The 13759-nt window shown below is 33.9% G+C and overlaps 1 protein-coding gene across 4 annotated transcripts in view; it reads right to left on the reverse strand.

The window, feature by feature from the left end:
* The window catches only part of LOC145246753 (thiamine pyrophosphokinase 1-like), a 51523-nt gene that overhangs the window by 22741 nt on the left and 15023 nt on the right, over positions 1-13759 (reverse strand). For all 4 annotated transcript variants that reach the window (XM_080108524.1, XM_080108525.1, XM_080108522.1 and 1 more), the window contains one exon: positions 1629-1765. In XM_080108524.1, the coding sequence (XP_079964650.1) occupies positions 1629-1765 (137 nt within the window). The remainder of the gene's footprint in view (positions 1-1628; positions 1766-13759) is intronic.

A 13759-nucleotide genomic window follows, 5' to 3' on the forward strand; every position in this document is an offset into this window, starting at 1 on the left:
TCTTCGAATAAATAAAAAAGGAAGAAGAGATAATCAATAATGATGATGAGAAATGAGAGTCATTCAAAGTTCCTGATTGTACCTATTTACTATGCCTCCCCACGGGACAGAGTTAGACACCAGGGTCGTTTTTTAACGTGGAGAAAAGGTACAAAAATAAAAATTGTCTCAGTCGTGAAGGATTTCTCCTCCACCGAAAGAGAACAAGAAATAGAAGTGCAGCATCTGAAGAACAGATGGTGTTTATTTACTCCCCCACTGAGCAAATTAGGCACAAGGCCGTTTTTAATGTGAGGTAAAAACCAGCTCCCCTAAAAGGGGTCACTCTGGTTACCAAAAATAATAATTGTCCCAGTATAGAGGGTTTCCCCTCCATTGACTGGTACAAATTATCTTAAGTGCAGTATCTGCCGGAACAGATGGTATTTATTTGCTCCCCCACTGAGCAAATTAGGCACAAGGCCGTTTTTAATGTGAGGTAAAAACCAGCTCCCCTAAAAGGGGTCACTCTGGTTACCAAAAATAATAATTGTCCCAGTATAGAGGGTTTCCCCTCCATTGACTGGTACAAATCATCTTAAGTGCAGCATCTGCCGGAACAGATACTACACTTTGATCTTGTCCAGAAGGCCAATGCATAGTTTTCATGGTTGCATACGAGTCACCATGTGGACTAATGTGCACCACTTAATGTTATTTAAATTACAAATTTATATTTAAGAAGAAAAGAACAGTTCAACAAGTTCTTCTAACAAAAAACATCACGATCAAACAAAGAAAAAAGATAATTTCTTCACCAATCTTTTTCCTGGTTGTATATTCAGATGAATAAAGTCCTCAGATGTTCAATTCTGAAATATATACATATATACATATATAACAACATGGTAACTTCTTTTAATGAATTGGATGTATGATGCTCGAATAATAAGTCGAATCCACTATCCTCCATGGACAATCTTATGTTGAATTCTATCCTCGTGGGGAGACATGGACATTGCGACAAAGTTGCACATATATCCCGTTAATATTATTAAGAGATACGACAATATCTGATTTTTAATCAGTGTTTTAATCTCGAATGACAAAGTGAGTCACTTCACATCTCATTGAGACAATAAGGAAAGTTTGTTGCTTTTCATCCTTTACCAGCAAGAATATTTTAATAGAAATAAAAATTCTCATCTTTACTATCTTCATTTATTTTTTTTTATGCCTATTAGTGGTCGGACAGAATCTATGCCGTCCTCTTCTGTTAAAGTTTAACTCAAGACTGATTTTTAATTTTTACAATCCTTCACATGTGGCTCCAACCTACACGTGTACACCTATGCATCAAATACGAAAGAGTTAATTTGATTGGACAGAGGTTTCGTTGCCGTGCTGAAATCCTAAAAATACTTTAGACTTCTGCATCGCAAGTCTAGACATGATGATCTTTGATTGATTGTCAGGTTATTTAGCATTACCCGAGAGAGGAACGTCACATGGAAGAAATTTTATTAAATCTGTTTATAATGCCTGCCAGCATGAAAAACATGTTAAACCGAAGATGATAACGAACGATAATGTAGGTTAAATAATAGTCGTTTTACTAATTTTACCAAAAAAAGAAAATAAAGTTTTACCTGTTGTTTGTAAAAGTCACGCACATTAGGTTTGATGGAATCGAAATCGCCTGTAATTAAATCTGGGATGTAAGAAGTTGGATCGAAACTGGAATAAACCTGATTTGCGCCACCATCCACAAATATCTTGAATGCAGCTAACAAAAAAAAAAAAATTTCATTATTATGACATTTTAGAATAGCACATATGTAATATATCCCCCCCCCCACACACACATTCTAAAGATATTCTTTACAGAATTATTCTTGGCTTAATTCTTTAATTCGATCAAACACCATCTTTTCAGAGTATGAAAAAAGAATTTTGATAAAAATTATTTCTTATATCTTTACTTTACAGAGCCAGACATTGTTTACAGATTATTGTTGATACTACCTGTTGGTTGGTGCAATCTCTGACTTCTTGGTTGGTAGTTCTATTGCTCCATTTGATTTCTAGAATTATTCTAAGGAACTTGGAATCATATGCATCTAATTTGCTGCCTTGGTTGATTCTGAGATGCCAAGTTTCACTTCCATATAACAGTGTAGGTACAAGATGTTGCCATTATAAAATCTGAGGGTGGATTTTTGTTTCTGCAGATCACGCAAAGCTGGTTAAATGTTGCTGGGGCTTACTTATCCTGCACTGCAACTCATAGTCCAATTTGCCTTCCTTGTTTATGGAGTTTACTAGGTAGGTGAAGTTATCAACTATAGTTATTTTTTTTTTGGTTGATAACATTTTGTAAGTGGCTAATGTGTCCCAAAGAGCATATTTTGAATTTTATTAGCATTGATATAGAGACGAATGCTTCCTGTTTCAACTTAGACCTTGTTGACAATGCTTTGTAGGTCAATGGTATTGACTGCTCATGCAGCAATATTATCTGTTAAGCTTAAATCAGAAATTTTACACTCATTGACCTATTTTATATCTTGAAAATTGGTTTTCTTTCTTTAATAATCAATGGCAAAGAATAATGGTGGTAGACTTCAGTGATCAGCACAAACCAATCGCTGAAACCATTTTATTTGTATACAACATTTGGGATTTGTATAAATTTGCTTTATTACAACAATGACTTTATATTTTTAGCAAGTTTATTTTAATACCATTTTTTTTATAACAATTGCTCTAGACAAGACATGAAGCCACTTGTTGTAAGTAGCTAACAAGAACAAAAGATGATTATCGCAATGATAGATGTTTATTAGCTTTAATTTTGAAATAAATCCTAAGACTATAGATAGGAGAAAAACAGTAAACAGAGAGAGTTCCACAAATCTACAGTTGATCAGTTATCAAGACTAAGAACTATTTGAAGATAATGGTTAATGAGACAGGAATATCATCAGCCAAACGATGAGGAACTGAATTTAATTATATAATGGGCAGTTTAGGACAGGAATCTGTTGGCATTGAATTTTAAGATATCCGAGCTGTAATCAGCAGGGAAGTAGTTTTGCAGTAATGTGTTCAATAGGTAGGAAGCTTTTGCAAAGAAGCTCTGTCTATGGAAGTTCTGCCTGATGATAAGTACATGGAGGAAGAAAGAAAATATTTTTCCATTGTGTTAGCAATACGAGTTCTTACAGTGAATGCTGTACAAGGAAGAACCATTAATGGGAGCTCAGTCAAGCATCTTCCATGGGAATAACGGTAGAGTAGAGACTAAAAAAAAAAGAGACTGTGAAAAAGGAGCTGTAGGGAGAAGTAGAGTTCATCCCTCAACTAAATTTTGTAGTTGATTTTGTATTCTGTCAAGGCTGAAAGAGTCCTCTGTGCGGCAGTAGTTTTTCATCAAAAGATGTATGTTACTCTTATATCGATAGAGGATTGCATCTAGAGTTAAGTACTTTTGGGATAGAATTGTTCAACTATTTTTCTGAGTGGCCTTAGCAACAGACCAGATATATGTCTTCCATTTCAGGTTTGGAGTGAAAGTCAGCCCTAAGAGCTTATCAAAACAAGTAGAGAGCCATTCGTTTCAACTCAAACAAAATAGAGATCCGAGCATTGGTCATGAAAGGAGAGGTTTTAGAAGTGTTAAAAGTAACAAGCCACTTAACCTCCCCCCATGCACTACATGCTCCAGGTCTGAAGAGAAAGAATCAGCCATATCTTGGTCACCAATGTCCTTTGATGTGCAGCCATAGACAGTTGTGTTTTTTTCCTTCATTTTAAACAAGACGTATTGCCACTTGAATGTAACGGGCTACTATTTGGGATTATGTCTAACAGGGGGCTGTAGGGAGTTCACCAGCTACATATCTGTTCACATACATTTAAACTTTTGCAGGGAAACAGAAAACCAGTTGGGAATTCCATGCCTAGTTGTTCAGAGGGAAAAACTATTAGAGTAGAAAGTTTTCCAGTATCATTGAACTCAACAGTGAAGAGGTGAAATTCTGTTGCTTGTCAGATTAGTCAAGAGTATGTACGTTGAGGGGGACACAAGTGCTAAGATTTCATCCCAGCACATTCTATTAAAGTATTTGTAAAACAAACACAGGGATGTGGCATTGCAATGATGGGACAGAGGTTGGAGCTTGGCTGATAGTGCGGGGCCTATTAGATTTTAAGACTCTTTTTCAGATCTGGTTTAAGAGCAAGAGAGACTAGTGGTAGATGCATCAGTTCAGATGTGGCAACAATACTCCATGCATGAGTGAATTGTGGCTTTATAAAGGTATAGGATACTCTCTGGCATGAGTAATTTTCTAGCATGGTAGATGTTAAATGATCTTAGAAGATGATTTTGCAGATCGCGTATGAAAATCAGTGTAGCTCCCCAACCCCCGATTAGATCTTTGAGGCACGGCAGTTCAGTTTTTTATGAAAGTTTAACATTAAAATGTTTTTTCTACTTGATTTTTTTTTTTTTACCTTCAGCCCCAAAACATGTTTACAAATACTTTTTCTAAATTTAGAGCCAATGGAATAATTTAAATAAATAAATAAGTAAATATATATATATATATATATATATATATATATATATATATATATATATTATTTATACACCCCGATATAAACTATACACACAAAAAATAAATACCAAAAATTTCAAAGCTAATGAAAAAATTGGAAGATCATTTTTTGTTAGATTTATATAGATAAATGAAACCCTAGCTAAAAATTGAGCCTCATTTTTCAAGACTGATTTTTATAAACTGAATATTTGATGCTTAACTGATAGTGTTGTGACTAAATTAGATAAAATTCAGTAAATTCATTAACAGTCACATCTAGGAGTCAAAAAATCACAACAGTTTCCAAGCCAATAAATACCATAATTTAAATATTTATGATTACAAATAAGAAAACTAATATATACCATGGCTTCATGTTGCAAATGAAACACAGTTGTGAGTGATTTTTCCAAGTAGCGACTAAAAATCTTTCGACCACTCTGTTGTATCAGTTAAGATAAAAATGAAATGTAATAAATCCTCAGATGTACATCTCCATCGTACAGTATATCGATACTCTATGGATGACTGGTATAGCTTCTGCACATTTATATCTGATCTACCTCTGCATTCCATGTTTAAAAAGGATGTGTCCTCTATAGTATCAGACCTAACGGAATGGTTAATTGTAGGTATAGACCGTTTCATACCCTCGAAAAAATTCCAGCAAACACCTAACAGCCAGCTGTGGTTCTCTCCAGAATGTGCTACTGCCATTGCACACAGAAATCACTTTTTCCATTGCTTCCAACGTAATAGATGCACTGAGACTAAAGCTGCTTTCAGGACTGCCAGCAACCATTGTAAAAAAGTTATAAAGAACGCAAGAGAGTTATATGCTCAGTCCGTTAAGTCCAAAGTAGCTGAGCAGTGGCTTGGTTCCCACCAGTTTTGGCAAATAGCAAACAGAATCCTGAACAGAAGCGTGTGCTCTATTCCAACTATCATCAATGGACCTGAGGTAATCTCATCAGCATCAGACAAAGCCAAACTCTTGGCCAAGAACTTTGCAGCTAATTCTACCCTTTGCGACCAAGGCTGCCAACCTCCAATATTTCCTCCTGTATCAGAAAACATGCTATGTGATATACAAATATCTGTACGTGATGTTGCCAAGCTAATTAAAAACCTTGATTCCAGTAAAGCAACCGGCCCTGATGGTATTCCAGTTATAGTACTCAAAAGACTTCAACCAGAACTAGCGTTTAAACGCTGCCTTAAGGAGAATTGCTTCCCATCACCCTACTCATCAGTATGCCCTGTATTTAAGAATTCAGGTGATCGCTCATCTCCCTCTCAGTACAGACCAATAAGTCTCCTGTGCGTCATGAGTAAGTTGCTGGAATCTGTATTAAATATAGAAGTAATCAACCATCTCAGCAAAAATAACCTACTTAGTGACACTCAATATGGTTTCCGTTCTGCTAGATCTACAGCAGATGTGCTTACAGTTATATCTCATAGGATTAGCGAATCTCTCGACAGAGGCTTCCTTTCTAGGGCAATTGCTTTTGACATATCAAAGACCTTTGATAGGGTATGGCATAAAGGTTTACTTCACAAGATCTCCAGCTACGGTATAGCTGGAAATGTCTTCTCAATTATTAAATCATTTCTCTCTGATAGGTTCATAAGAGTAGTGGTGGATGGGCGGAAATCAGAAGCTCTCAGTATTAATGCTGGAGTCACTCAGGGGTCTATCCTGGGCCCAACTCTCTTCCTGATCTACATTAATGATCTTCCAAATCACATCCTTACATCATTCGTAGACATTTATGCTGATGACACTACTATCTATGGTAGCACATCTAAGACCGTAAACGACCAAGTTCTCTCTGATTCTCTCTCCTCTGATCTTGAGCATGTGGTATAATGGGGAAAGGAATGGCTGGTTATTTTTAATGCATCTAAAACCAAGCTTTTATCTTTACATCATCAACGCTCTGATCCCCATCTGGCATTAATTGAATGAATGGCTCTCGTCTTGGGGAGGCCTCATGTTTTGACAAGCTTCTGGGCTTGACTTTTACTCCTGATCTTAAGTGGAATACATACATTAAATCTGTTGCTAAGACCGCTGGAAAAATGGTAGGATCCTTCTATCGATCCAGTAGATATCTCACTGCTGATGCAATTCTCTATCTATATAAGAGCTGGGTATGTCCAAAGATGGAGTACTGTTGCCACATCTGGGCAGGAGCTGGTAGAAAGGACTTATCCTGCCTTGATAGAGTTCAAAATAGACTTCATAGCCTCGTAGGGGATGTCCTTTTCTCTTCCCTGCAACCTCTTTCTAACAGAAGAGATGTTGCGAGTTTGTCTCTGCTTTATCGTTTTTTTTCATGGCAAGTGCTCAACTGAGCTCCAATCTATGGTTCTCCCTTGCCAAACTTTCACAAGAAACACCCGTCTAGCAGAAATCATTATCAATAACTTCCTCCACTCTTTATCTGTACCTAAACCTAAACGTAGATTCCATGAACAAAGCCTCTTTATTAGAACTACACACCTATGGAAGTGTCTTCCGTTTTCCTGCTTTCCAGCTAATTATAATATGGTTGTCTTTTTGATGAGCCGTTCCATATAAGTTAACAAATTCACCAAATTTCCATTACTAACGATTACTATGTTGTCCAATTTCTACTGTACACTCTTTAACCCTTATCCTCGAGTGGCCTGAAGGCCTTGATAAGTGGTGATGCCCATATAAAAAAATAAATTAAAAAATAATAAACCGCTTATCTTTTGGCAATTGTGTTTTTTTCATCAACAACCTTTCAAAGCTCATTACCGAGTAAAAAAATGTCTTTTCAACCTATTTTTTTGTGTTTTAATAAAATGAGTTAAGTCAGATTATTTAAGCAATAAAAAGTTTAATAGAACAATATGTTCTTTTTTAACGAAGCCTGTTAAAAAAACACCTGAAGAAATTTGAATATTTGTACCTTCAAATCTTAACATAAAATTCAGTGAATATTTAAAATTACACATATTTAAAAAATAAAATAGAAAGAAATTTCTATCATGTACGTACCCGTCACAGAATGAAGATGTCATATTCCAAAAATCATGTGGGTTTGGCTAATAACTTTTCTATTTGGTTACTAAACGAAAATAATTGTCAAAGATCAACTAAAGATAAATTTGTTCACAGAGCTCTGTCTGTATGTACATATCTCACACACAAATATAAACAGAAATAATATAATAAAAAATATAAAAACAAAAAATAAGGATTAATTAGATAATTAGAATTAGAATATTCAGCCAAAGAGTTAAACGTGTGTTGCAATATTTTTGGTATAATTATGAGTACAAAAGTTTGGAAGATTCTATTTATAAACAAGGTGATAGGAACTGACATATCAAATGGAATGATGCTCTGCTATCAACCAATCAGAAACCAGAATCACTTCATCAAACATACTGGATCTTTTAGAATTCCCACACATAATTTTTTGTGTCCATACGAGAAGGAATTTTGCTCTTTGTCTGCAAACCTTTACAATTCAGGACTTCTACAGATTGGTTATGACAGAAAACTCTTCTCTTAAAACTAAAATGGCTTATGATTCAAAAAGTTCTGTTTTAAATTCTGTACACACTCCCAAGATGCAGATGAAGAAGGTGAGCAGTTGCATCATCATTATGAGAATAACATCTAAGATGAGAACAGTCGTCAAAATTTTCGAAATATTGGATCATTTAACCAGATGAGAATTTTCGTAAATACTGAGAAAAACTAATTAATAACAATGCTGAATATATACATACATATTAGAGATGTACCCATTAATCAGCAAGTAATCAATAATCAGCCTAATCAGTCAATTTGCCGATTAATTACTTTTCTCTTTTCTATTAAATTTAAACCATTTTATCACTGCCAAGTGACCCACCAGCTTGCTTTAATGCATTAACATAGTAACTGCTAATTTAACTTAACATTTGTTAAGTATCTGACCACTATTATAGCTTTTTGCCTTTTTTTAAATAAAATTACTAAATGCAAAGTACAATTTCCAATTCTTAAATGAATATAATTAAACAATTAGATAAGAAAAAAAAATACAAACCGGCTACAAAGTACAAATTGTAATTCTTTAAGTGAATAACTATAAGCTGAATTTCTGCATCTACTGCTGCTCTGCTTCCGCTTTTATTTTTGCTGCCTGCCTCCTCTGCATTCATAGTCTCCTCAGTATTTAAAGTTGAATACTTTTAAGTTGTAATGTAGAAACAAGGACACAGCCTGTTCCTCATAGGTTCATACACATTACCACCTGTACTAAAGAGCCTCTCACACTCCACAGATGAAGGTGGTGTATTTACATATTTTGAAGTAGACTACTCAGTAGTGGTAAGGTCTCCTGTGTCTTCTTCCACCACTGAAATGGATCATCTTTTGTGAGTAGTGGTAAAGCTACATAATGATCAATTTTTTTTGTGCACTTAAGCATAAGGGATTTTCTCCTTTTGAGTTTACATTGTGATTCTTGTATTTCTGTTGTAGTTGCAGTCTCCAGGTTTAACTGCTTCTACCTGCTCTCAGTTTTGATTTGTTACTGTCGGCTTATTTGAAACTAATTTATCAAACAGGCTTGAAAGAGATACAGTTTTACTTTCACTTTTATCTTCTTGACCCTCAACAAAGCTTGGAGAAGTGGATCCTGCTGATTCTACTTCGTTATCAGCAGTAGAAAGTAGAATCCAAATTTTAATAGTGTTTTCCAAGTCATTCTTTTGAAATTCAAATTTGAATCTTGATTCTAGGAAAGTTTTATCATTTAGATAGGATGAAAATCGTGTTTCCATTGATTCATTGAATTGTTCAACAGTGGTAAAGATTCCACTAAAATCAGAAATATGAGAATTAGATTGGACAACTTTTGAAAGAAATAACCTTAAAGCTAAAATTATAGATACTATCATCGATATAGTTAAAGTTCTGTGACTTGCTTCTTTGGTGATTTCTTCAAATGGACTCAATAACTGGACAATTTTTTTTAACAAATCCCTGTTAATAAGTTGTTAAGGTAGGAATCTTAACAGTATACATTACAAGAGCATTTTTATTGTTCTAAATTTCATTTTAGCATATAATATGGTGAATTCCACTGTGTGATCACATCTTGAATGAGTTTGTTTTTCCAAATTAAACTGATCCTGTATTTCAATTAATTTGCTAATTGCTAATAGAAAGCGATTTAAGTGAGAGACTGTATTTCTATTAGATGTATTGGTTGTTCTCACATCCTGTTGGGAAAATAATGAGTAATTCATTGAAAGGTGCAATGTATGTATGAAGCATGATAGTGATTCTAAACTACATTCCCTGACACCAGCAACCATATTTGTTCCTGAATCCTGCAAAACTAAGAAAACTTTGAACATTTTATACTCATCCAGAACCTTGTGCAATTCTTCACTTATTATTGCACCTGTGTGTGTACCAGAGAATCGAACAACTCCAAGCACAGCTCTGCACTGTTCAGTCATTTGAAAGCCAATGACCATTCAAACTTAGAAAGGAAGCATTATTCGTAGCAGCTGTCCCATGTCTAGTGAAAGAAATGCTGCTAATTTCAGCAAGAGATGATTGAATTTTTGTTTTTACTTTTGTAAATATATTGGGAATTATTTTATCAATGAAGCACTTTTTGATGGAATACTGTAATTTGGACAAAGTTTTGCAATAAGCCTTTTAAATCCAGATGTTACAGAATATGGTTGAATATCAACAGCAATGTTTTATTCTATTTAATTTATCTCTTGAGACCTGTGATCATTAATACCTCAAATTTTCTTCTTGGTAAATATTGATTTTATAGTAGTTTGGTGTTTTACTGGCGGTTTGTAGTTGCTGCCACTTGTTCCTGGAATGTCTGTTCTTCAATATTTACTGTGCTTCCTTTTCTTATCTACAACTTTTCCTTCTTCTGGATGAACATTTCGAAGATGGTTTAACATATTAGTCATTGTAAAAGTTTTTGCTGAATTGCCACCCTTTGATATTGTGGTTTGACATAACTTGCAGACAATCTTGGGATTGACATCAAAATACTTCCAGCAGAAATTGGTTGCCAAAAATGGTTGAAGGTTGTTAATATTTAATTTTACATATTTAAATTATTTATGACTGATATTTAATTAGTTATTTACCTCAATGAAATATGCAGTATCTGACAGAATAATAAAAAAACATATATGTAATGGTATCACAAGTCCAAAATGAGGAACAAGAGTATCACTGTTAAAAAATGCTTTATTTTCGGTTCACACATCATCGCAATTTACTGTACAATTCCTCAACATGAAAACTGAATGATGAAGTAATCATTTTTTTTGACAATGATTTCAAACACAAAATAATGTTAATTCGATGGGAAGAGAAAGAAGGGAAATTTTCCATATGCTTACATCTATTTGCCTCAAATTCAGTGCAGTTATAAAAGTCTACATGTTGACATCGTATCATGCCTGTTATTTGATAATACGGTGTAGACCAGTGGTTCTCAACCTTTTTTCACTCATGGACCCCTTTTCCCTTTTTATTTTGGTGGACCCCTTCATAACTATTGGTCATAAGACAATCTTCTATTTTTCACTAATATAAATTTTGAGGTTTTAATAATCAAAGAAATATATAATTAAGCTTTATTTTTGAATGAAAACTAATTTAATGGGGTAAACCTGGAAAATAGAAATATTATAGTTAAAATAACTTGAATGATTGAAAAAAAAAAAAAAAAAAACTAATAAAAACTATTCTGAGTTGGTTTTCTTCATGGGCCACCAAAATATCGTTGTGGACCCCCATTTTATTATGTTTTGCCTGTGGACTCCCAGAAATATTCCATGGACCCCTAGGGTCCATGTGGATCCCAGTTGAGAACCCCTGGTGTAGACGATACATGTCTCTTCAATAAATTTTCACTGGCAAGCAAAACAGGGAGTTAACTTCTCTTCATTTACAATATAATTTAATTAATACAAGGGCTCGATAATATTTTTCGGACACTTTAGTATTCGACTTTCCGAGTACCATAGAGTGGCGAAATTCTTCAATAGAGTAGCATAAACATATAAAGACAATACCTGTAATAAAAATGGAAGAAAATCGATTAGGTAAGGAAAAATATTTAATTTTTTTATCATTTTTTACAAAACACATGCAACATTATTTTTCGGACATTGTTGAAAAACTTAATAGTCTGTAATATCACGTTTCTTCTCAATAACTTTTATCAATCTCTCTTCATAATGATCAAACATATGCACAATAACATCTCTACGTGTTTCTATTAGTTGTTTTTTAGCATCTAGTATTTGTTCCCATAGTTGAGCCTCTTTCGTTATTTCAGGTCCATCATAGACAAGTTGCGCAAGCATTTCCCAAACATTTTCAATTAAATTTAGATCTGAGCCTTTTGCAGGCTATTCTAAAGTAGTTATATTCACTTTAGCCATCCATTCTTTCATGAGTTTTGACACATGGATGCTGCAATTGTCTTGCTGTAGAACGAAATCATTCCCCATCTATTCTTATCCTTGGTAGGACTTTCACATCTAGCAACTGTTTATAGCTTTCGCAGTTCTGTTGTCCTTTCAGCCACTCCAACCATATATTTCCATTAGCTAAGATCATACCCCAAACCATAACTCCTCCCATCTGTCGTTTATTCAGTACAACAGGCTCATCCCTTCTCGACCAAGTACACCATCTATCAGGCCCATCAAACTTGAAATGCTTTTCATCAGTAAATATAACCTTCTTAAAGTCAACATACTTTGTTAACCACCTTTTAGCACTCTCTACATCCAATTCACATTTCTCCTTCACTTTTCTTTTTCTGCTCGGAATTTGTCTTCAGCATGTATTTGACCATGGTGATCCTTCTGATGCTGAGGCCATCTTTCCACTTCTGTGCCAAACAAATGATTTCTTTTGAATGCATTTTACCTTATTAAACTTGATTCTTTTGCCAGTAGAATAGAACAGATAATTGATTCTAATGATGACAGCTAAGTGTACAAGCAGAAAATTTGCACACAGCAACATATACATGAACATAGCTCTTAAAATAGGATTTTTTGTCATGTCTGAAAAATAGTGTCACGCAAGTTTTCGCAAAAATCACAAAAAACTAAAATTATCAAAGCCAAACTAAAAAAATGATTACATTAGTAGTGGATTTTCACTCCTCAACTACATACTTACAATCTTCAAAGTTTTTGGCACTAGTAACCACCTTGAAGTACTTTTTTCAAAGTGTCTGAAAAATATTGTTGGGCTCTTGTATTAGTATCATTTATGACAACAAAATTTGCTGATAAATCAGCATTAGAAAACCTGATTAATCAGTAATCAGCCAATTTGCTAATCCATACATCCCTAATACATATAGATGTTTGTGAGTTTTTCTTAAAAAGGGTTAATCCAATGAAACTACTATAATAATGCTCAATAATAAGTAGAGTTATATTTAAGTATAAAAGTTTATTTATACAAACATTCTGGCTACATATATGCATACATGTTTCGGCTACAACCATGGTACTGAAAGAAAACTCTGGAATTTTCCCGGAAAATCTGTTCAGTTACTTTTTTTTTTACTCATATGTTTAATGTTTGTGCAAAATTTCGAAAAATTCCAAGTGAGAAAAGTGTGAACGAACAAGGGTGAATTTACAGGTCCACCCTCCTTTTGTTGGACCAAAAAAATAAGAAAAATATAACAGAGGTGAATTACTTAAAGCAAATGAGACTTCTATGACAGAAATATTAAAATATACACATTAGGACCATTTTAAACAATTATTGTTTGTTGCTCACAAATGATACAGTATCCATCCTATCTTTTCTTCCTTTTTTTTTTTTTTTACTTCTATCCTTATTTCAATTTATTGTTAAAATATTTTTTATTCTTATTTGGTATTCTCTTTATGTTATTTTAAATAAAATTTTATATAATGAAAAAAACTGACAGCAAATTTTGACGGACAATTAAGAATAAAAAATTAAAAATGCTAACATAGTATATACATTCTTCACTTTTACTTCATTTGAAACTGAAGTGTAATGTAGCAAACTAACTCTTAACATGGTGAGCAAAAGTGAGGCAGCGTTGTACCATTTTATGTCAAGTAACCATAATAGAAATGATGAACCAGAT

Source organism: Euprymna scolopes, chromosome 24 (assembly GCF_053919585.1).
Source record: "Euprymna scolopes isolate OS-2025 chromosome 24, ASM5391958v1, whole genome shotgun sequence".
Lineage (NCBI taxonomy): Eukaryota > Metazoa > Mollusca > Cephalopoda > Sepiida > Sepiolidae > Euprymna > Euprymna scolopes.